The 22,838-nt window shown below is 46.8% G+C and overlaps 1 protein-coding gene across 1 annotated transcript in view; it reads left to right on the forward strand.

Moving 5' to 3' along the window:
• mgat4b (alpha-1,3-mannosyl-glycoprotein 4-beta-N-acetylglucosaminyltransferase B) overlaps window positions 1-22,838 on the forward strand; it is an 80,269-nt gene that overhangs the window by 49,929 nt on the left and 7,502 nt on the right. The window contains exons 5-10 of the mRNA XM_084684732.1: window positions 2,447-2,493; window positions 5,013-5,126; window positions 11,118-11,193; window positions 14,891-15,005; window positions 21,982-22,112; window positions 22,316-22,423. Of these exons, the coding sequence (XP_084540858.1) occupies window positions 2,447-2,493; window positions 5,013-5,126; window positions 11,118-11,193; window positions 14,891-15,005; window positions 21,982-22,112; window positions 22,316-22,423 (591 nt within the window). The remainder of the gene's footprint in view (window positions 1-2,446; window positions 2,494-5,012; window positions 5,127-11,117; window positions 11,194-14,890; window positions 15,006-21,981; window positions 22,113-22,315; window positions 22,424-22,838) is intronic.

Genomic DNA, 22,838 nt, shown 5'->3' on the forward strand with positions numbered 1-22,838 from the left:
AGCCATCAACCTACCAGAGAGAAGAATAGTGTGTTGTAGGAGGAAACACCCATGAAACACCCCTGAATCACTCTTTACTGTATATCTAACCAGACAAGGGGTATCTAAGAGCTTTTCCATGTGAGCTCTGTCCTGTAAGCAGACATGCATGTCCTGATGTTTCAGCATACAGCACACATACACTATTCATGACTGGAGATCCACATCTGCTCTATTTAACACTTGAGTTTCCCACAGAACAGCTGAGCCTTTGGCATGTCAACCAAACAGCTCTTGGTTGACACATCATATCTTATAAAAAAAAACGTTTATTGTTTAACTGAGAAGTTGTTAGAAAAGTTAAAGATGTAACTGTTATCCTCTATAAGAATGATTCTGTGTTCAGTATTCTTTGTGTGCAAAGAGAGGCCTACCTCCTAATGTGAACTCTGGGTAACACTAGGCTTACGTAAACAAGGGGACCTGGGCTGACCACTATCTTACTGGAGAGGCCATAAAAGAGTTGGTCAAGCTTAGAGGGGTCAGAGAACGCACACACGTGCACCAGGTCTATGCAAGGGGCCAATGAAGGAAGAGCCATGGGACATTTGCATGGCTTTGTTTTAACCAATGACTGTCAAGAGCAGTTTCTGTTTAAATAGGTAGCTAGCACAACACATTTTGTAGCACAATGGCATGTGATGTTTTAGTCTCCTTGCGTCCGGCCGCAAGCAATAAAGCTTTCTTACAGTCACTTCTCCTTGGGAGGTACAGTCACAGTCACTTCTGTCAGTCTCGTTTCTCCCCAGGGGGTTAGTGGTACGTTCCACCAGGACAAGCGCCCAGATCAGAGGGAAACACTATCAAAGTCGAATTGGGGGGGGGTGGTACTGGCGTGGGTGGTCTGATACACACAGACATGAAAAGGACTTGTTTCCCCTTGTTCTCTCTCCCCTTTATCTCTCTCTCACTTTGTCTTTTTTCTCTCTCTGACACATACACACACACCCTCTCTCTGTCCTTGCATTGTCCTTGACATGGGGGAAGTAATGCTTAAACACACTCTGTCTCTACCTCTCTCCTCTCCTCCCCTCCTCCCTCCCTACTCTCTCTCTCCCTCCATCCATCCTCTGCTCCTCCCTCCCTACTCTCTCTCTCTCCCTCCATCCTCTGCTCCTCCCTCCCTACTCTCTCTCTCTCCCTCCATCCTCTGCTCCTCCCTCCCTACTCTCTCTCTCCCTCCATCCTCTGCTCCTCCCTCCCTACTCTCTCTCCTTCCATCCTCTGCTCCTCCCTCCCTACTCTCTCTCTCCCTCCATCCTCTGCTCAACCCCCCAGCCCCCCCCTCTCCGAGCAGAGGAGATCCCAGGTTGTTTTCACCCTGCTGTGTGTCGCTCGTGTTTAGAGGCACGAGGTGAGGACGGGCCCAGTTCCAAACTGAACAGTGCAGCCTCTCCATCTGCTCCCCAGCAGCCCTGGGATCCACCGCTGTGCAGCCAGGATGTCAACTTAGATTTGGAACTGGGTGATGTGTGCACAGCTAAGTTCCAGGGTTAGAGAGAAGCCTTCGTCTGTGGGCGAGAGAGAGAGCAGGAGAGAGAGAGCAGGAGAGAGAGCAGGAAAGAGAGAGCGAGCAGAGCAAGACTCGATCTGTCTCATGTTTGGGAGAGACTGGTGCTTTTTCATGAAGCAGAACAAAACTGTTATTCATTACTGCCTCACTCCTGGCACCAACGGATGGAAATGTGACAGGATATTTTCTCTTTCCCTCATGATAATCCTAGTCTCTCCCTCCTCCCGCCCTCATTCTCGCTCTTGATCAGCTCATTGGGCAAGGAGTGATCCCAGGTGTTTCCTGTTAACCATCTGATCCCTCTCTCTTCCACACCTCCACCATTCTCCCCATCCACCCCTTCATCCTCGGTCTCTGCCCTTGGGAGCGTTTGTTTTGGTTGTTTCCAGAAGGGGCTGCACCCAGGAAGAATGGGGTGGGTGGTGGCCAGGGCTCGAAGGCAGCAGCTACAGATCAAAACAAACACCCCAACAAACTGCAGAGAAGCCACTTCTAATGGTTCTGATGAAGCCCAGCAGGTGGGCACCCATGAGGGTCTCGCTCCCGTCTGGGTGGAAGTAGTCCCGTTCAAACATGACAGGTGGCGGATGGATACATCCATAGTCTGTCGTGGTTCGGTCCGACCTCACCGCAGCCCATGAAGCTGGCCTCTGAGTGGTCCAGATAATGACATCATTAGCAGACTCATTACTCTGGGGAAGACGCTGGAACACTCTCTGGTGCTCCAAACGGTGACCATCTTGAAATGCTTGTGGAGTGTTTCACAACTGCTGAGAGGAACATCAGCCCAGCAAGCTGTCAGCGCTTACGTTCTCTCTTAGGAGTGGGAACGGAACTGAAGCTGTTCTCCGTTAGCGTGACATCAAAGTGTGTGTTCTGTTTGTTGTGTTTCAGACAGACCAGCAGTATGCCAACAGCGTGGCCGACAACCTCAAGCGCCTGTGAGTATACAAGTGCATGCTGGGATGGTGTTTCCATGGAGACCGATATGGGGGAGGGCAGGTCACCAGTTGTACAATAAGAGTGTGTGCGCGTGCACGTATGTGTGAGGTTCATAAACATGTTTTCCAATAATACCTCATAGCTTTCTCTGAATGAATGACACACACACATGCTAAGAGCAAATAGGCAACATGTATGAAAAAGATCAAGGACACTTACCGTATTTTTGGGAAATAAAACCGCGGCTTGTAACCCGTCATCTCAGTTAAACTATCAGGGCTTGGAAATACAGAGTGCTAAAGTAGGCAATGTCTAGTGATGTGTCGTTCATGAATGATTCGTTCATTTTGAACGAATCCTTACAAGGACTCGGGAGTGAGTCCTCTCAAATAGCGATTCGTTCATTTTCTCGTGGCCGCGCATCGGGACTGTTGCATAGGCTCGTCCAAGTAAACAGAAATGATTCGTTCATTTCCCGACTCGGTATTCGGGTACGAGTCTGTGGATCATTTTTCACGTGACCTGCATAGGCTCTGTACTGGTAGCTAGAGGAAACAAACGATTCGTTCATTTCCCGACTCGGTCTTTCTACGAGTCTTTGGAATCCTTTTTTCACGTGACCTGCATTGTATTTTTTAGTAGAGGAAACAGTTTCCTTATTCCCTTTAGCGTGGCCGCTGTTTTAGTAAGACGTGAATGATATTCGCTCAAGTCATCATACTGACTGGTTTTGTTATTTTCACTTTACATTTACACTTACAGTTTAGTGCAGTGTAATTGTTTGCCGTGATAATTAAATGCTAGTGTGATGATAAATTACCAAATCATACAAACTGTCATGATACTGATACATGATATTATTTTAATGCAGGAATTTCTTTTGAAATTGTATCTGCTGGTGCACATGTCATATGCACTAACCTACATGAGAATAGGATACATGTTTGCCCCCGATGAACGAATGACTCAAAAAAAGATTTGTTCATTTTACTGAACAGGATTCAAAGAACCGAATCAGTAAAAATCCAAACTTCCCATCACTCGTCATGTCACAGCAGAAGCAGCTCTGAACAAGCTTCACACGCAGAGGAACTAAAAAGAGCGACTCCAGTTTCCCCTGGGGACGTCTTTGTAGATGCACCACTGTTCCTGTTCACAGACATTCTCTGCTGTTCACCTGGAGGGGTGTCGCGTTTTAATCAGTCCCCGTAGAAACCGCAGGGGTCTCCCCGACTCGTCTTTGAGTCGACAAACGTAACCTGAGGCGTGTGTGATGTGCGAGGCTTGGGAGCAGGGATGGTCTCCATGTGAAACCAACCACCACAGATGAAACCAGGGAAGATGCATCATGATGCTTGTTGTTTGTTACTGTCACAAGTGTTATCAATCGCAGGTTTAAATTTACGTTATAAGCTTGGCGGTTAACACTTGCAAATGGGTTGTTTAGTTGTTTGGTTGTTTTTGATTCAGCAGAACTAAAAAGGTGGTTTCAATTCGAATCATTAGATCAAACCCTTGTTTCAATCACCGTCCAGATCTCTATTTACTGTTCTGATCCCTGCTGAAGTCAAAACTCTGTTTCAGCTTCAGGTTCCCATTTGGTATTAAACCAAGACACACAATACAACACAAACATGCACGCACAAATCACTCAATGTAGACAAGCAATTTGATGTTAACCCTGATTCCCCCCCCCCCCTGACCCCCGCCTGCCCCCCCCCCCCCCCTGACCCCTGACTGACCCGGTCAGCTCTGTCCGTGTCAGCGTGCAGACAGCTCTGCCCTGGAGAGACGCAGGACACCACACCTGAGGGCTCTTCACTGGAGCTTCATCTGTGCCCACTGTGTGTGTGTGTGTGTGTGTGTGAGAGAGAGAGAGGCAGAGAGAGAGAGGCAGAGAGAGAGAGAGGCAGAGAGAAATAGACTGTGTGAGACACAAAGTGAGAGAGAGAGATACAGAAGGGGGGGGGGTGTTTTTCTGTTGAGGCAAGAAAATGCTCTGTCACTTCTAGTTCAGCAGATGCAGCCGTTTCCATGGCAACAGAGCTCTGTGTGTGTTCCTGTTACTTCATCCTCTGGTTTCCTCCCAGGAGAGGAAGTCATCTCGCTCGGAGAAGATGAGGGCCTGTCCCCATCACCACACACACACACCATCTCTCTATATCTTACATCTCACTCTCTCTCTCCATCTATCCTTATTTTGCACCCTCTCTCTCTCTCTTTCTCTCTCCCTCTCTCTCTACCGCTCATTTTCATATCCTCAGGAGAGTTTAGGAGCTCAATAGCCTTTCCTTGCATCTTCCTCCCTCCCTCCTTTTCTCTCCTTCTTCCTCTCTCTTCTCCTCTCTCCCTCCTCCTCGACCCCCCCCCCCCCCCATCCTCCCCCCGTCCCCCTGTCCTCCTCAGGGCTGCAGACCTCCGACACCCTGATCCAAGCTGGGGGGCAGTAGGTTGGAGGCAAATCTGTTTCTCTACAGTGTCAATAAAAAAAAACTCACTCGTTGCTCTGTCTCCCCAGGTTTCCGGTAGAGATCCAGTCTGGGCTGCTGGAGGTCATCTCTCCCTCCGTCCACTTCTACCCAGACTTCTCCCGCCTCAAAGAGTCCTTCGGGGACCCCAAGGAGAGAGTCAGGTACCAACACTGTGCTCTCTCTGGTTCTTACTGCCTTTCTATCTCTACCTCTCTCTACCACCCTCAGCCTCTCTATACCTCTCTGCCTTTTACGATCGCTCTTGTCTCTCTCTGTCTAGCTCTACCATCTAGCCACTTTTTATATTTGATCTCTTCCTACTCTCCATGTGTTCCCTCAGTCCCTCTCTCCTAGAGGCTGGAACTGGAAACAAGGATGTTCTCTCTGCTGTTGAAGTGGGACCAACATTTGAGGGCATTGAGGGCTTGTTTCTGCACTTAAGGATCAGAATGATGTTGCAGTCCCTGGTTCCCTTCAGTGCTCTGTGGAGAACTAAGGCTCAGAATCCTGGAGTGCCCCTTTAAGGAGCACTGTGACATCAGAGTCAACACTTCTCTCTTCATTTATTTAATGCTATGTCTGAATGTTGTGTGTGTGTTTGTTTGACATCCACCCTGGACTGCCCTCTTGTTTTATTAATCTCTTCTTAATGTGTGTATCTGCAGGCTTGTTTGGGAGTCTGTCTACTTCTGTGTGTAGGTATGTGTGTGTGTGTGTAGCCTGCAGTATGTTTGTTTTATGTATACCAAATCAAATTCCTACAAGCAGCATCACAGAGGGCTTCCCATATGACCATGGAGCTGCACCTTAACCAACCTAAAACCCAAATGAATGTGTGTACATCCATTTGAATCACACTAGCTGTCAATCTCTCTGTTGGTGTGTCCCTCCGTGTGTGTGTGTGTGTGTGTGTGTGTGTGTCATCATCCCAGTGTGGATGCTCTGGTCTTCAGTGTTATTTAGAGCTTGGCTGCCTCGTGTGATTTGATGAAGACGAGGCTAGAGGCTTCAGAGCCCCCCCCCCCCCCTTCTCTCTTTCTCTGTCTCTCCCTCCGTATCGCTGTCTCTCTCCCTCTCTCTCTGCTTCACCCAACCACATCCTACTCATTAACAAAGGCAAGTGATCCATACTCCACCATCATCTCCTCTCTCTCCCTCTCTCTCTCTCTCTCTCTCTATCTCTCTCCCTCTCTCTCTCTCTCTCTCTCTCTCTCTCTCTCTCTATCTCTCTCTCTCCCTCTCTCTCTATCTCTCTCCCTCTCTCTCCCTCTCACACTCTCTGGTGTCGTTTCTCTGGCTCTATTAGTCTGTTTCTCTCAGTCTGTCTCTCTCTCTCTCTCTCTCTCTCAGTCTGTCTGTCTTTTTTGTTTAAATCAGTCTTTCCTTGTTTGACTCTTCCTGTCTTGCTGAACTCTTTCTTTAATCTCTCTGCCCCCCCCCCCCCCCCCCCGTGCTTTTCTCATTCTATCTTTCTCCACCTCACCTGTACGTCTAATCCAGTGAGATTACCTTCAGACTGGTGGATTAGGCTCTCTCTGACAGGATTAGCAGTCTAGAGGCGAAGCAGAGCTCCCTTTTACTCAATCCAATTTCAGGACTTTCTCACACACACATACACACACACACACACCCACACACACACACACACACACACACACCCACACAGAGGCACGAAAGAAAGAAAAGGTTGGAACATGTTAACTAAATGCAGAGACATGAGAAGGTAGGAAGGGAGCCAGCACAGTTCAGTCACACAAACATTGTGTGTGTGTGCGCGTGCATGCGTGAGTGTGTCTGTGCACGTGTGTGTGTCTGTGTGTGTCTGTGTGTGTCTGTGTGCGCGTGCATGTGTGTGTAGGCCAGTGTGATTTATCCCCAGCTGTAATGAGAAGGAGAGCAGTGTAGAGTAACTCCCCAGACAGCTGCAGGCTGTCGTCATGACGCCCTGCTGGAGCCCGGGTCTCTGAGGCACTCAGGCACACACACCTTATAGGATGGAGAAATACACTAATGTACTTGAACACACACACACATTCAATTATTGATCAATATAAACATGATCATGGACAAAGATATGGTCCTACAAACTAGTGTGCTGCTCGTAAACACTGACCCTGTGTCTTACACGGCACACTCTAGTTCTTTCAAGTTGAGCAGGAAGTGAAACTAATAATGTTTGAGCGCTCACGAAGCACTGCATAGACAGTCCGGCCCAGCAGGAATATGCAATCACACACACACACACACAGTCATGACCTCCTACTCATAATGCAGGGGCATGGTTCATTCATAAACATAGTCACAAGCTGTTGCTGACAGGATCTTCTAGACAGATCCCCCCTCCCCCCCACACACACACACACACACACACACACAAACACACACACTAGCCAGACAAGGAGAGGGAGAGCAACTATGTGTGAGAGCTACATAGGTGAGCAGGTAGTAATCATACCTGTACCACCTGAGTAATCATACTCAGCTAGTCTAGGAGACTGGGGTGAAACATCTGTCCATCCACACACACACACACGTTCACACACTCATCCAGTACAAAAGCTAATGTCCATGTGGTTTTTGTGTATGTGTGCAAAATGAGAGCCAGCATGGTATGTTTCATAGTGATGCGTTCATCACAGCACCATGGTATATCAGAAGGGAGTTCAAGTGCAGCAGGAAGCTCAATGTGAAGTGTTGCTGTGGAGAAGTGGAGGCAGCCAAGCAGGAAGCTGAGGTGTCATCTGAAATCCCAAAGTTAACTAACGACATCTTTAAGCAGTGGAACTGCGTAGAAATGAAAACGATTCCCTTTTTTCCCTTAACTTTAAAAGTGCCTTGGGTACTAAATCAGAGTTTTGCTTCCTTTATCAAACTAGTGTATTGCACGTATGCAGCCGGTGATTAGCCTAAGATGTTGTTTAGTTGATTCGGTGTTAACTTAATGGAAGTTTGTACGCTTTCGCATAAAATGTCACCGCTGGCTGACAACAAATAGCGTATTGAGTAGCCTAAATTCATAAGAGCTATGTTCTTGTATTTCTATTTTATCTCACGGATTGTATTTCACGTTGCAGAGCCCGTTGGCGGCTCACTAGCTCATAGCTCATCGCAGTTATATTATTTTATATTTATTTCTCGGGAGATCCATGGCTCTGTAGCAGCACGACATGGCGGCGATCGTGTTTATATATGTAGGGCTAGGCCTATTTATTTTCCTCTGTCAGACAGAGAGGCATCGTTCCCGACCCATCCAGGCAGAAGTAACCACTTGCAGATCACCGCGACAGGTCAGTCACACAAACACATAGGCCTAGGCCTATAGATCCATATGAAACCAGACCGATCAATTCCTAACGATTGTTTATAGATTTCTGGCTCACATTACAGTGAGCCCTTCCTATCCTCAGGGCTGTTACTGTGTGTGGGCAATGAGTGGGATATGGAAAGCATTGCCTTGCTATGATCCCAATTTTGCTCCAAGTTTTAATTTGGCCAGACAATCCCCTTCCACTCAGACTCACAACTGTTAATTCGTAGAGAGAAGTTGAATGGCGTGTTTTGTTTGCGGTCTCATTTACCTGCACCACCTGGATCTGCCAGATCTTTCCATGACAGGAAATGTTGTCTATTTGTGCAATAGGCCTATAATTGCAAGGTATGCTAGCAGTGTCTTGTAGCAAATATCTAATAGGCTAGCTTCTGCCAAAAAGAACCGCTAGGCTAGCTCTAGCCAGAAATTACCGGAAGACTAGCCAAACCGATATGGCCCCCTCCCACAACAGTGTTTACATTTACATTTAGTCATTTAGCTGAGTGATGACAGTGATGACACAAACACTAGGCTATAGAGATTAAAGCCAGTCTGTTGACCTCCGCTAAATCAAAGCCCCTTCAATCGATTCGGCCCAGCAGCCATGTCTTATTCACCCCTCTCCTCTTCCTTCCTCCCCTCACACGTTCGCCGTTCTTTTCCAGGACGAACGGCCGAACGAGACAATGTTCCTTATCGATCAACCGGCTGGTCTTGTACCAGCTTGGACACAGCAGGATAGATAGGCTGGATGTAGATGGTGTGTTTGTGTGTGTGTACGTGTACTTACCAGGATGTGTAGTTCCATATGTCTTGAGTGTCAACCCGGATTCAGGGCAACGGATGCATCCAGTAGCAAGTCCTGGTCTCAAGCAAGAGGAAGAGCTGGCCTTGTTTGCCAACTACAGACAGCGTGTGAAGAAGGAGGGCTTTATAATGCATGAGGACAGGGCTGGACAGGTACAGGGAGTCAAGGGAGGAGAGCGGAATGTGAAGGAGAGGAGAGAAAGGAGAGAGATTTTAAAGAGGAGGAAGCAGAAGACAAACAAGTGTGTGTTCTCTTTCCTGTGTGTGTGTGTGTGTGTGTTATCGACCAGTTTGTGTGTGGCTTTCCCTTTGTGTGTTATCTATCTTCTGTATGTGTGTTCTTTATAAATGTGTTTGCGAAAGAATCTTTTCACATTAGCGCACACAGCAGGGAGTAGAGATGTGTTGTGGCGTCTGAGGGTGTCAAAGAGCCTGTCGCCATGGCACTGGGAAAACTGAGGAGATGGTATGGTGCGTCTTTCAGTTCTTTTTTTATATTATACAGTATACGCCATATGATCTACATTATATAGAGATGAGAATATAGTAGCTCACATAAGATTAGGACTTTATTCGAGGTTTAGGCTGCTAGGAAACTGCCAAGAGGAGAATAATCGTTAAACCTTTGGAAACATTTTTCAATCACTTTTTTTGATCATTCATTTATATATATTTTTTAAACACACAGTGAAAGGAGAGGGGAAGAAAGGCAAGAACAATGGAGGAGCCATAACCAGAGCAGAGCACACGAGGACTTGATGAGGACTGCACAGTAGAGTCCTCATCAATGATGCCATTTTTTTAAGTATCAAAGCTTTTTTAGAGAAAATAAATTCAACCTTTAGAAACGTTAAAAAAAAGAAGAGAAAAAATCGACCTTAAAAACTAAAGAAAACAAATCCATTGTGCCCATGGGTGTACTGGATTTACTCCAGGGGGCGACCCTGCCTGGGCATCAGAGCTGCGACAGTGTCCAGCAAAGACAGGTTTTTGTCGCCTATCATCTGCCCTTATGGTGATACACGTTATCAAATGACCAGATGGTGTGTCAAAGCCTCAGAAAAAAGCCCTCTTTACTTGTTATGTGTGCGTGGGATGGGGTGAACATCTATCTTATCTCACTGGCACAGCTTCAATTAAGAGAGCTTACCCGGCAATTAGACCAACCCGCAAATATTGAATCATGTGTTCTCACTGTGTACACCTGCAGCTATTGTTTGTACATCTCTGTTCAGACAAATAGCATTTAATAATACTTATTTATGTATATTTCAGTTGTACACATCTATAGCTGTCCTCTGGAAATAATAATGACATTCACTATTTTACCATTGACTTGACATTCCATAGAAGAGAATGGATTGTAGAGTCAAGTTTCCAAAAGGTTTTGTTGCGTGTTGCGTTTGGGACATAAGATTTCTAAGTGGGTTAACGGGGGTTTTATGTGTGTGCCCGAGGGCCGTAGCAGATTAGACGCTGTGTGGTTGTGTTCCTCACAATTTCCTGCTCCTAATCAAGCTTTTGTTTTAATGTTCCTGTTCTGGGGCGCTGTCTGGGCCGTGGGCTCACATTACAGATAGAGATTTCTCTTTTCACCGCTTCCATGTTAAGCTGCTCTGATGCAGCTCTCTCATCCAATCCAATGTGTGTTTGTGTGTGTGTGTGTGGGGGGGGGGGGAGGAGGGTAGGGGTGAGGTGTGTCTGTGAAGGCAGCAGAGTGTATGACTCTAGGAATGAGATTTCGGTGTAGAAGACGCAGTGTGTGTGTGTGTGTACCTGTGTATCCAGATGGGTGTGTTGAGCTGGACGTGTCACTTCTTCATTTGAGGGACTCTGGTTTGAGGCTCAGTGTTGGACTCTATTGCTGTTTGTGAGCCTGTAACTGTAGACTATCTTCTATCATTCTGCGAGGGTCAAGGTTTTTTTAAATTGAATGTTTTCGTTTTTTGTTCCCCTCCTTCCTGTTCCCCTCCTTCCTGTTCCCCTCCTTCCTGTTCCCCTCCTTCCTGTTCCTCTCCTTCCTGTTCCCCTCTAGGTGGAGAACAAAGCAGAACCTGGACTACTGTTTCCTCATGATGTACGCCCAGTCAAAGGGGACGTACTACGTACAGGTAGGAACCCACACGTTCCCTCTGGCCTGAAGAGAACCCACATGTTCCCTCTGGCCTGAAGAGAACCCACACGTTCCCTCTGGCCTGAAGAGAACCCACATGTTCCCTCTGGCCTGAAGAGAACCCACATGTTCCCTCTGGCCTGAAGAGAACCCACATGTTCCCTCTGGGCTGGAGAGAACCCACATGTTCCCTCTGGGCTGGAGAGAACCCACACGTTCCCAGACAAGATTGCAGGGAGGAAGTGTTTGAAGTGTCTGAGCTGTGAATCCGTTTTGTGTACCCTCTCTTAACGCGTGAACAGGTCATTTGAGCATGGTGATGTTGGGCTGCGGTTGAAAAGGGAACCATCTACTTCCTGCTCCGTAACTCCCTGACATGGCAAGGTGCCTGGGAGGGTCTTTATGGGTGTTACTCGCCACCTTGACCTCCTGTTGTTTTCGAAAACCGTGTCAAATATTCAGCTCAGTATGGAGGCGGTTAGTCAGGGCAGCCTCTGTGCTTGTGGCAGCAGTGAGTCAGGGCAGCCTCTGTGCTTGTGGCAGCAGTGAGTCAGGGCAGCCTCTGTGCTTGTGGCAGCAGTGAGTCAGGGCAGCCTCTGTGCTTGTGGGAGCAGTGAGTCAGGGCAGCCTCTGTGCTTGTGGGAGCAGTGAGTCAGGGCAGCCTCTGTGCTTGTGGCAGCAGTGAGTCAGGGCAGCCTCTGTGCTTGTGGGAGCAGTGAGTCAGGGCAGCCTCTGTGCTTGTGGCAGCAGTGAGTCAGGGCAGCCTCTGAACACAGCGACCATGCACAAGCCCTCCCGTAAGACTGACGTAACGCTGGAGTGTAGAGGAAGCAAGGACTTTCGTCTCAGGTGTAGCTGGTGAGACGTCAGTGGTGAACTTTGACCCTGGGAGGGCGCAGGTCCTGGGAGATGTTGGTTGATGTCGACCAGTGCGTGAAGTGGGCCGGTACTCACCGGTACGCAGTACCAGCACCTCTACATTTTACTCAGTGTACCGGAACCTTTTTCTTGCGTGCCGGTACGCTAAATTTTAAAAAGTTATCTAGACAGCATCAACTGATGCCTGAGTAAAACAGATTTTTCACTGCTGCTTTCAAACCTAGAAACTAAACGACTTTCGTTTGTAAGTAACCTAATTATGTTACCCTGGCTTCAGAAAGGTACTAAAAGAACGCGTGTGCCAGAGCCAGACAAGTCAACAGAGGTCCAAGTCCAACCAGGAACATCGGGTAGGCTACGAATCATGAGCTTCAAACTTGTTTAAATAAATACATACATTTATGAATGGCTGCGGGAACTGCAGCACCCCCTGACAGCACGAGAATTGTATGATATGAAATGATATGACTTTAAAATCCACCACCGCGGAATAGCCCCGCAGTAGTGGACTGGCCATCGGGAACACCTGGAGAAGAATAACGATGGAAAACGAGGATAAGAAACGTAAGGGTGGGGCTGAAAAAAAAAAAAAAAAAAAATACATAACTTTCACTAGACAAGGTTTTACCAATTAAAAAACAGCCATTTTTATTTTACACAAGGCTCAAAAAACTATTTTGCACTCAAATAAAGGCCCAAAAAGTTGGCCTTAAAGTATCAAACTCCCGAACTAGCATCACATCAAACACAGACTGTGCATGCATTAGCAGGCAGCTGTGGTGGCGTAGCTATACGGGGGCCGGTTCTGGTGGGCTGGTCTGGATAAAAGTCCAGGGCCTATTTTTACTCCCAGTCCGTCCCTGCTGCCCCGCAACAATAAGCCACCCCCCTGATAAAATATGTTCCCGAGGCGATGCATTTATGTTGTTAATAAATAGGCTAACAATAAATTGTTTTTGTACCAGCAATCCAAGTTTTAGTTAAGTTTTTCACTGTAGAAATCTCAAATTTCATAATGATTTGCCAATGCAAGAGAGTACCGGCACCTTTTCTTCTCCACTTCAAGCACTGATGTCGACTCTTTGAGGGGTTTTCCTCTGGTGGGGTAGTCTGATTACCATTAAGTAACCAACCTTGAGAAGGCAGTGGAAGATGCAGACGCCATTCACAGTGCTTCTGAGAGGAGGGTTTTGATTACACCATCAGCTGTTTTTTGTCCCCACCAGCAGTACCCTGTGGAATGTTCTAGTCAGAATCAGACCCTCTGGATGGATCACATGTGCAGAAGTTGATGTTGGTGCCAGCGTTGTTCCATGGGAGTTTTTGGGACCTTTGATCAGATCATGGAAACAGCCCGTTCTGGCTGTGGAACTTGCTGCCTGAACGATCCCAGGCCACAGCATGCCTCAGCAGTCTTCAGCAGGCCTCAGTAGGCCTCAGCAGTCTTCAGCAGGCCTCAGTAGGCCTCAGCAGTCCTCAGCATGCCTCAGCAGTCCTCAGTAGGCCTCAGCATGCCTCAGCAGTCCTCAGCAGGCCTCAGCATGCCTCAGCAGTCTTCAGCAGGCCTCAGTAGGCCTCAGCAGTCCTCAGCAGTCCTCAGCAGTCCTCAGCATGCCTCAGCAGTCCTCAGTAGGCCTCAGCATGCCTCAGCAGTCCTCAGTAGGCCTCAGCATGCCTCAGCAGGCCTCAGCATGCCTCAGCAGTCCTCAGCAGTCCTCAGCATGCCTCAGCAGTCCTCAGTAGGCCTCAGTAGTCCTCAGCAGGCCTCAGCATGCCTCAGCAGGCCTCAGCATGCCTCAGCATGCCTCAGCAGTCCTCAGCAGGCCTCAGCATGCCTCAGCAGTCCTCAGCATGCCTCAGCAGTCCTCAGCATGCCTCAGCAGTTCTCAGCATGCCTCAGCATGCCTCAGCATGCCTCAGCATGCCTCAGCATGCCTCAGCAGGCCTCAGCAGGCCTCAGCAGGCCTCAGCAGTCCCTTAGCAGGCCTCAGCAGTCCTCAGCAGGCCTCAGCAGGCCTCAGCAGTCCTCAGCAGGCCCTGGTGAGGGATGGGGCCCGGCTTGGTCTTGTCGCTTTGGTTTACTGGAACCTCAATGACCCCATCAGTCACTGGGTTGAGGTTGCTGAACCTTTCCACAACTTTTCTTCAGTAATTCATTTTGGTTTGTGGAGAAGAATAAAGCCTACACCTTGGCTATCTGCAATGCTTTGGGGCTATCTTGTTGTTATTATCAGTGACCTATGCACTTTGTAAAGCTCTCTCTTGGAAGTTGCTTTGGATAAAAGCGTCTGCTAAATGAATAAATGTAATGTAATGTAAATGTGATGTACATTTTTGATTCAATATAAGGTTGTGATCTGTGTTTGATTCAATATAAGGTTGTGATCTGTGTTTGATTCACTATAAGGTTGTGATCTGTGTTTGATTCACTATAAGGTTTTGGTGTTGGGGCTCTTTTCAACCTAATGTGATACGTTTTGCTGATGTTGTTTTCACTAACTTCCTCTTTGAAGTTATTGTTCTGTTAAACAACTTACTGAATGGTAGAAATCCGGTTCACAGCTTCCAAAGTGTAGCACAGAGTAACGTTTGCGACCCCTCCAGAGATTTCAATTATTGAATAGTTTAAGCCATATGGTTGCAATCACATAAACCCATTGCCACAAATTAGACCTATTATTATTTAATTAGATCTAATGAGAGGGAATTGTCACGTAAATCCCCCCTATTAAAAGATGGAGGGAAACTGCAACTTATTTGTAATACTTTTTTCTCTTTTCTCTCTGTCTCTCCCTCCCTCCCTGTCTTCCTCTCAGCTGGAGGATGACATTGTTGCTCGTCCAAATTACTTCACCACCATGAAGAACTTTGCCCTGCAGCAGTCTTCTGAAGAGTGGATGATCTTGGAGTTCTCCCAGCTGGGCTTCATTGGTGAGTCTGGGCCATATGAGCTAGCGTAGCATGCTACCGCTTCATTGGTGAGTCTGGACCATATGAGCTAGCGTAGCATGCTACCGCTTCATTGGTGAGTCTGGACCATATGAGCTAGCGTAGCATGCTACCGCTTCATCGGTAAGCCTGGGCCATTGAGCTAGCGTAGCATGCTACCGTTGACAGAAGCTAGAGAGGCAACCGCCCGTGTTTAACTGACAATAACTAAAGAACTTACACCCTCAAAATAAGTTATCTTATCATGATAAAGGTTTGCATTTAAATATGTACTGTATCTATCACCAACAAGAATACAATCCACATATTTGTTGACAGCTGCTAGCACAGGTAGCTAAGCTACAATACAAGCATCAACCAGCTAATACTACAAGTAACACTACTTACGGGTTTCACCGGGTCTTCAGTCACAGGCTGAAAATGAACTTTTAAATGGCTTTTAAACTTTAGATAGGAAACTAATATCTTAATTGTGGGTGAGATTAATTAACTGAAAACTCAAATGCATAATCCTGATAAATGGTAGAGGTGTTCTATTCTTTTGGAGTACTTTTCAAAAAAAAAAAAAAAATGAAAACATACAACTTTTTTTCCATAAAATATGCAGCTAGAGCCAGAAAGTTGTTCAAGCTCCAAAACTTCTACGAATTACCCCCTGCAGTCAAATGAAGCGTCCACCTTGGTTTGATCTGGGTGCTAACGATCCTGTCGAGAGTAATCAATTACTCCTGCCCTATGAAGTCTATCAGCAGTGGCTGGCGTGTTAAACCAGGGAGCTCATCTGACTGGAACCGCAGGAAATTGGAGGAAAGGAAGTGTGGGTCTGTAAGAAGCGTTCCAAGTACTGGTCCAATGTGATTTGAGGGGGGGAGAGAGCGATGCCAGACTTCAGTGTTCGTGCTATTGGAAGAACAAGATGAGGACCACATGTTGTGATTTTCTGGCCTCAATCTGACTGCCGTTGCCTGACCCAGAATAAAGAGTTCTTGACAGCCAGCGCAGCCCAACGCAGCCCAGTGCAAACAGAACACAGTAGCCCCGTCCCCCGTCCTCCGGCCCCCGTCCTCCGGCCCCTGTCCTCAGGACCCGTCACGAGGCGTCCACAGAGGACGCACGCCGTTCGCAGTTTCACATCAGAATCGATTCTGTATTTTGGGTGGAATAGAGTTCATTTGTTCACGCTGCAACCGTCGGAGAGCAAAACACAGCATAGCTTGATTTGAGATGATTGGTGGAAACGTGGAAATGGGAGCCCCCTGAGGTAATTTCTTGGATACTTTGGTTGTTTCTCTGTCATGGGACATTGATGGTCTCGCTGGCGATGAATTCCACTTTGTTACTTCCATGAACTCTGACCCTCTCCATTCAGTGGCTTAAGTGGTGGCTGTTGTCTTGTGACTCTCTGCTGATGGGTTCAGAGCTAGCTAGAGCTAGCCGTGGGCCCTCCTGGTCACAGCTGTGTTGCAACAAGCCGTCTCTGGAAGGACCCCATCCAGCAGAGGACGACAAAGAGCACAATTGTCCTGATAGAACTAAATAAGTGAACCCTTGAGGATTTATGCTCAGACAACAAACATGCTTGAAGTGCCTGCTGTGAACAAAATAGAGGGGATGTCTTCTTTAGAAAGCCTTCTCCCCTCAGAAATAATAACATTTGATTCCTACTACTGGCTCCCAGTGAGGAAAACCAAAATAATTTAACAGCCACTCCAAAAATACTCCTCTTCACAGCTTCTCCGTTCTTCCTGAGACACAAACCCACACAAAACATCTTCTCTCACACACACACACGGGAGCACATACACACTCATACAGCTTTTTTTAAATTTATTTTTGGTTGACACACATCTCTTATTCTCTTTCCCCTTCTGTTCCATTTCTTCTCCTTCTCCCTAACACTCAAACACACTCACACACTCCTCACACACACACACTCCTCACACACACACAATTACACAGTGCCGCACTCTTCCCATGAGCCTCTGCTTCTCCACTTTAGGCTAATAGGTCCCTGAGCGCTGCTATGGGCCTGGCTTAACCATTGATTGATGCCCTCTCTGTCTGTCTTTCTCTCTTTTTCTGTGTGTCTCTCTCTCTCTCTGTCTCTTTTTCCCTTTGTCTCTCTCTGTCTCTCTCTCTCTTTCTCTCTTCTACCCTCTCCCTCCACCCTCCCATCACCTAATTACCCATCCATGGGGAGGCGTGATCAAGGAGCCCCTACAGACTGTGATCTAAGGTCAGTTTTAGCTCCCTCTCCCAGACGGAGGAGGTTAATATCTGAGGGGTGCCTGCAGCTCCCAGCACACCTCCAGCTGGTCCAGCTGAAGCCTTCGGAAGGAGCACCGCCCCCCCACCAGCACCACCTGTTGCTGCGGAAGTCCAGTTATGGTTCTAAAGGAGCCTTAAGACAGTTAACCCGACAACATGAGGAAGGAAGACTCAGAGGACAGCTGAACCCGCATGGAGACCACGGCCAAGTTTAGAACCGTCATCTCTCCATGCAGCTAGCCTCGCTAGCCATGGGCTGTTGAGTTATTGATCTGTGGTGAAGCAATCACCTGGTTCCTGCAGAATATCAGACAAAAACAGATGTTGTTTCCTGGGTTATCTTGCAGCCGGGAAACACAGACACTGCTTGCGAGTTGTTTACCTCTATGATCCCAAATGAATGGTCTGACTGCTCCTCCCCCTATCTCCCTCTCTTCTCTCTGAGCTATCAAACACGTAAGTGAAAACCGTGTCAGATAAGCTTCTGACAGGCACAGCTTCCCTGCTCGTCTCTCTCTGTGTTTAACGAAGCGAGGCGCGCCTGCCTGTCAGTTTAGCAGCCCAGCCGTCTGATCAGCTTCCTGCTGTGGAGATGGGACGGAACGTTTCTCTCTCTCCCTCTCTCTCTCTGTCTCTGTCTCTCTTTCTCTCTCTCTGTCTACTTATAATAATGTATGTGTATTAAATAATAACATAAAAAGTATGGATCAAAATAAAACAGACATTCAAGAGACATTCTCTCTCGCGCTCACACTTTTCCTTGCGAGACTCCGCAGCTCACACGTAATTGGACGGCTCGGATAACCCCAAAACTGCAGGCCCAGCCCGACAACCGTAACCGACGCGCCCTCCGGGGCACGCTAAGTCTGATTCTGATAAGCCGTCAGGCTTGTATCTCCAGACCCCGGAACGAGCCCTCACTGAGTCGTCTCCACTGTGGCGTCAACAACGTTGGTCACGGAAAATACACAACCTCGATGTCGCATCTTTTCGTTACAGAATACAGATGAGAAGCCTATGTAGGCACAGTGTGGAGAATTTCTTGCAGTTTGGACTTTGTGTCTGTTTTGTTATATATAAATATATATATATATATATTCTAAAACTAAACTGTGGATTGATTAAGTCTAATACACTTCTAAAACTAAAATACATAATTTTCTAAATCAGTAACTGATACTTACCAAGGCCGTTGCTGTGTTGGCTAGGTATCCCAGTGGTTGTCAGTGTCAGGGGCTTTACATCACTGTTGTGTAAATGTCATCTGCAAACACGTTTATAATTATCAGAGGCGCACCATAACAACACTCTCTGCTGTCAGGATAATCTGTGCAGCTACTTAATTCCTCTGGGCGATTTGTGGCTTTGTTAGCCTTAATCCGACGCCTGTGCTCTGATGGGCTGAGGTGTTTTCTCGTGGGCTAACTGATTCTGTAGGGGTAGGGGTTAGCAGAGATGGGCTAGCGGGTAGCAGATAGGTGCTAACGGTTAGCAGATAGGGGTTAGCGGTTAGCATATAGCAGCTAGCGGTCGAATACGGCCCGCCAATGCATTTAGACTGGCCCTCTGAACAATGCCAGAGATTTTTATTTTTTATTAAAAACAGAACAAAACACTGATTAATATGCATAAGTAATAAAAGGTTTTGATTTCAATAGCAATGAATACGAAAAAAGGTAATTACGATATTAATAATGCTCTTTTAATAGGCTATATATCCCTTGATCTGTATGGATGTACGGTGCATAACAAAATAATAAACTAATCCAGCATAATAAATACATTTAAAATCATAACATCTCAACAATAATACTGGTAGTTACTCTGGCCCATGTAATGTTCTGTTACAGACTGACTCAGCCCCACATTAAAGAAAGGAAACATTATCTGAGTCAGATGGCTGAGCGGTGAGGGAGTCGGGCTAGTAATCAGAAGGTTGCTGGATTGATTCCCCGCCGTGCCAAATGACGTTGTGTCCTTGGGCAAGGCACTTCACACTACTTGTCTCGGGGGAATGTCCCTGTACTTACTGTAAGTCGCTCTGGATAAGAGCATCTGCTAAATGACTAAATGTAAATGTAAATTATCTGGCCCTCGCAGAGAAAAGTTTGGGGACCCCTGATGTACAAACACAGAACCGGACTGCCCAAGAACAGAATAAGAAGAGAGAGAGAGGGAGACTTTGAAGTGAATGAGATCATGTTTGAATGCTTCTCAGCAGTAAGAAGAGAATCAGCTATTACCAATCAGTTTCAACAATGCTGAGAAACAAATTGATTAAGCCTGAATTAGTATTCCCACAGTGCAATCGGAATAATTGTTTTGTTTTGCTTCAGTCTTGGATTGAAAAGTCAAACGCTTTTTAATTCAGGAGACAAATCGAAAAAGCGTTGGCAAGTTGTCAACAAAATAGCAATTTACTTAAGGCTCTATTCAAGCAATACTTAGTAGTCATTCAAGTACATTAATACTTCATTCCAAATAATTGATCTACCTAAAATTGGGTTGAAAACAATCAGTCTTGATCATCTCCTCTCCAACGTTTGCTGTTGGTGCAGTCCGGTCCGTGACCAGCCGTCGTTATTCCCTTCACCTCAGTTTGAGTCTGCGAGGGTGAAAGGTAGTAGGGAAGGTTACCACAATAGCCAATCGAGACACAACCCTGGGCTTCCTTTAGAAGGCTGTTCGTATCCTCTGTGGAGATTCAGAGCATGTAATTCGCCTCAGATGAAAGGAAGGCATTGTGTTCACGTTTTGTCTTTGCTTACACAACACTTCTGACACGGTCCCCAACGTTGTTTAACTCTGAGATGTAGCCTCTTCCACCTCCTTCCCTAAGCGCCGTGTCCTGCTGAGTCAGCATGTAGTGGCACAGGAAAACAGGGCACTAACACACACACACACACACACTGTGTCACTTTATCGCAGGTACACACTCCCACGCTCTCTCCTTTTCTCACACACACTCACACACATGCACTCTCTCTCACACAGACACATACGCATACACTCTCTCTTACACACACTCCCCCTTGTAGAAGTTTGTGGATAATGTGAGAGCAGGTTTTTATTCAGAACTAGCAGGTGTTTACACTTCCCCTTTCTCTCAGTGGAGGAGCTCTCCTGACAGGACAGCTTTCAGCCCACAGCTTTAGCCCTTCTTACATTCATTAGCATGTATTGATTGAATCTACAAAAAAAACAGGGTTTCATTAGAAAACATATTGCTTCAAGGCATGCCCCGGTGTATGTGTGTGTGTGTGTCTAAGTATGCAGTTCTGTGTATGGCTGGATGTGATAGTGTGATGGCAAGTGGGGGGAGGAGAAAGGAATAGAGAGAGAGGGGGAGAATGGGGGGAGTAGAGAGAGCCAGGGAGAGGAAGAGGAGAGAGAGAAAGAGAGAGAGAGAAAAAAGAGAGAGAGAGAGGGGGAAGGAGCCAGAGGGAGTGGAGGAGAAAGGAAAAGAGAGAGGGGGAAGGATAGTGTGGGGGAGAGTAGGGCAGGAGAAAGGGAGGGAGAGGGAAGGGGGGAGAGAGGGAGTCATTGGGAGGCAGTGGACTGTGAACAAGTAGAGAGGTGAATACAGATGAAAACTTATCCAGAGTGGACACTCTGACTACCCAGAATGCATCTGGGCTCATATCTTACCCCGGCAGACCCTCTTTCTTGCTGTCAGTTGCACACACACAAATACACTCACACACACATTCTAAAACATACACACACATGCTGAGAACACTTCTGCTCCACTTATCTAGAAGCTAGTCATGGAGATTCACTTTCCACAAGCTCCTTTGGTCCACCTTGAACTCTACTGACTCCTCACAGACTGACTGACTGATGATCTTGTCCTGCTTACTGGAATATTACACATGCACTGTGCTTCAGATGTTACACAGATCCACATAGACAGACAGACAGGTAGGTACAGGGAGGGGGGAGGGAGGGAGGCAGGGGGGCAGGGGGGAGGGAGGGAGGCAGGGGGGGAGGAAGGGGAGGAGGGAGGCAGGGGGGGAGGGAGGGAGGCAGGGGGGGAGGGAGGGGAGGAGGGAGGGGGGGAGGGAGAGAGAGAGAATGGGTTGGAGTTTAAGAAGGGGGAAACCTTAAGTACTTATAGTTACTATTTACTACTCTCTTCTAACAAGACAGGCACAGGCGGAAAGAAAGAGAGAAAGAGAGAGAAAGAAAGAAAGAAAGAGATGCCGCGAGTTGCAATTCATAACACCTCATGGGTGTTAAACTTGTAAAATCGATAACTGGTTTTACCGTTGAAATCAAGACTGCTTCAGAGCTTCGCCCTTCAAAGTCTAATAAAATGTATTTTATGCCTTTTGCATGATCCTTGTTTGTATTTGACCCAAATCATATTTTTCTGTAGCTGGGTGAAGAACAGCTACTAACTAATTAAAATCATTATTAAATCAGACAATTAAATTACACTGGATACAGTTTCAGTGCTCAAGGCTCTATATATATATAGTTCTTTTTTACACAGATTTAATTTCAGGGCATGTTGGCTAAGTTTAGTTTCAATCTTTGGTCATAACGGGTTCTCTTTTTTAGTTTATCTTTTTTTACTTTCTTTCCTGGCCCAATTACAAACCAGGCCTTCAAACCTACTGCCTGACCCCATTGTTGGGCCCATTCAATGTCCTGCATTAATACTGAATCTCTCCCTGTCTCTCCCAAGGTAAGATGTTCAAATCCCTGGACCTGTCTCTAATAGTGGAATTTATGCTAATGTTCTACAAGGACAAGCCCATTGATTGGCTGTTGGACCACATCATGTGGGTCAAGGTGTGCAATCCTGAGAAGGATGCGGTGAGTTTAGAAGTCAAACGCCTCGGGGTCAGAATACATCAACATAATTCCAGCTTTTCACTAGCATGAAGAACACTGTGACTCCCACTGACAATCATTGATTCCCTCCTCATGTCCCACCTTCTTCTTTCCAACTCTCATACACACACATGTACACTCACCCACACACACTCTCACACACACACACTCTCACACATGCGCAGAAACACTGCGACAGGCAGAAGGCCAACCTGAGAATCCGCTTCAAGCCGTCTCTGTTCCAGCACGTTGGAACACACTCCTCCCTGGCAGGAAAGATCCAGAAACTCAAGGTAGCTTTTTTTCAAAACAAGTTTTTTAAACCTTTAGAAGCTTTTTTCCCCCCAAATTGTCGGTTTTTACCCGTGATCCCTGGCATACTGGCATGTCTATTGTGTATTTTTGTGTATTATGTACATGTACATGTCTTTTTGTGTTATGGCTACTTTTTATTTTGTATTAGTCTGTGTGAATGTGTCCTCTAACAGATCGATGCAGTTTGAACACACAGCACATTATTCCTCCACTAAGCTCTGAGACGATCACCCAATGTACACACACACACACACACACACACACACAGAGAGCTGCTGCAGACCAGGTATAACTGTTTAATGACCCTGATTGCTGTGTTAAGATCGGTGGATATTAGCAAGCGAACGGGTGCTGCAATCCTATCCAATCAACCCCATTATCGACCCCCTACTT

This window comes from Hypomesus nipponensis, chromosome 1 (genome assembly GCF_054491055.1).
Source record: "Hypomesus nipponensis isolate SF chromosome 1, ASM5449105v1, whole genome shotgun sequence".
NCBI lineage: Eukaryota > Metazoa > Chordata > Actinopteri > Osmeriformes > Osmeridae > Hypomesus > Hypomesus nipponensis.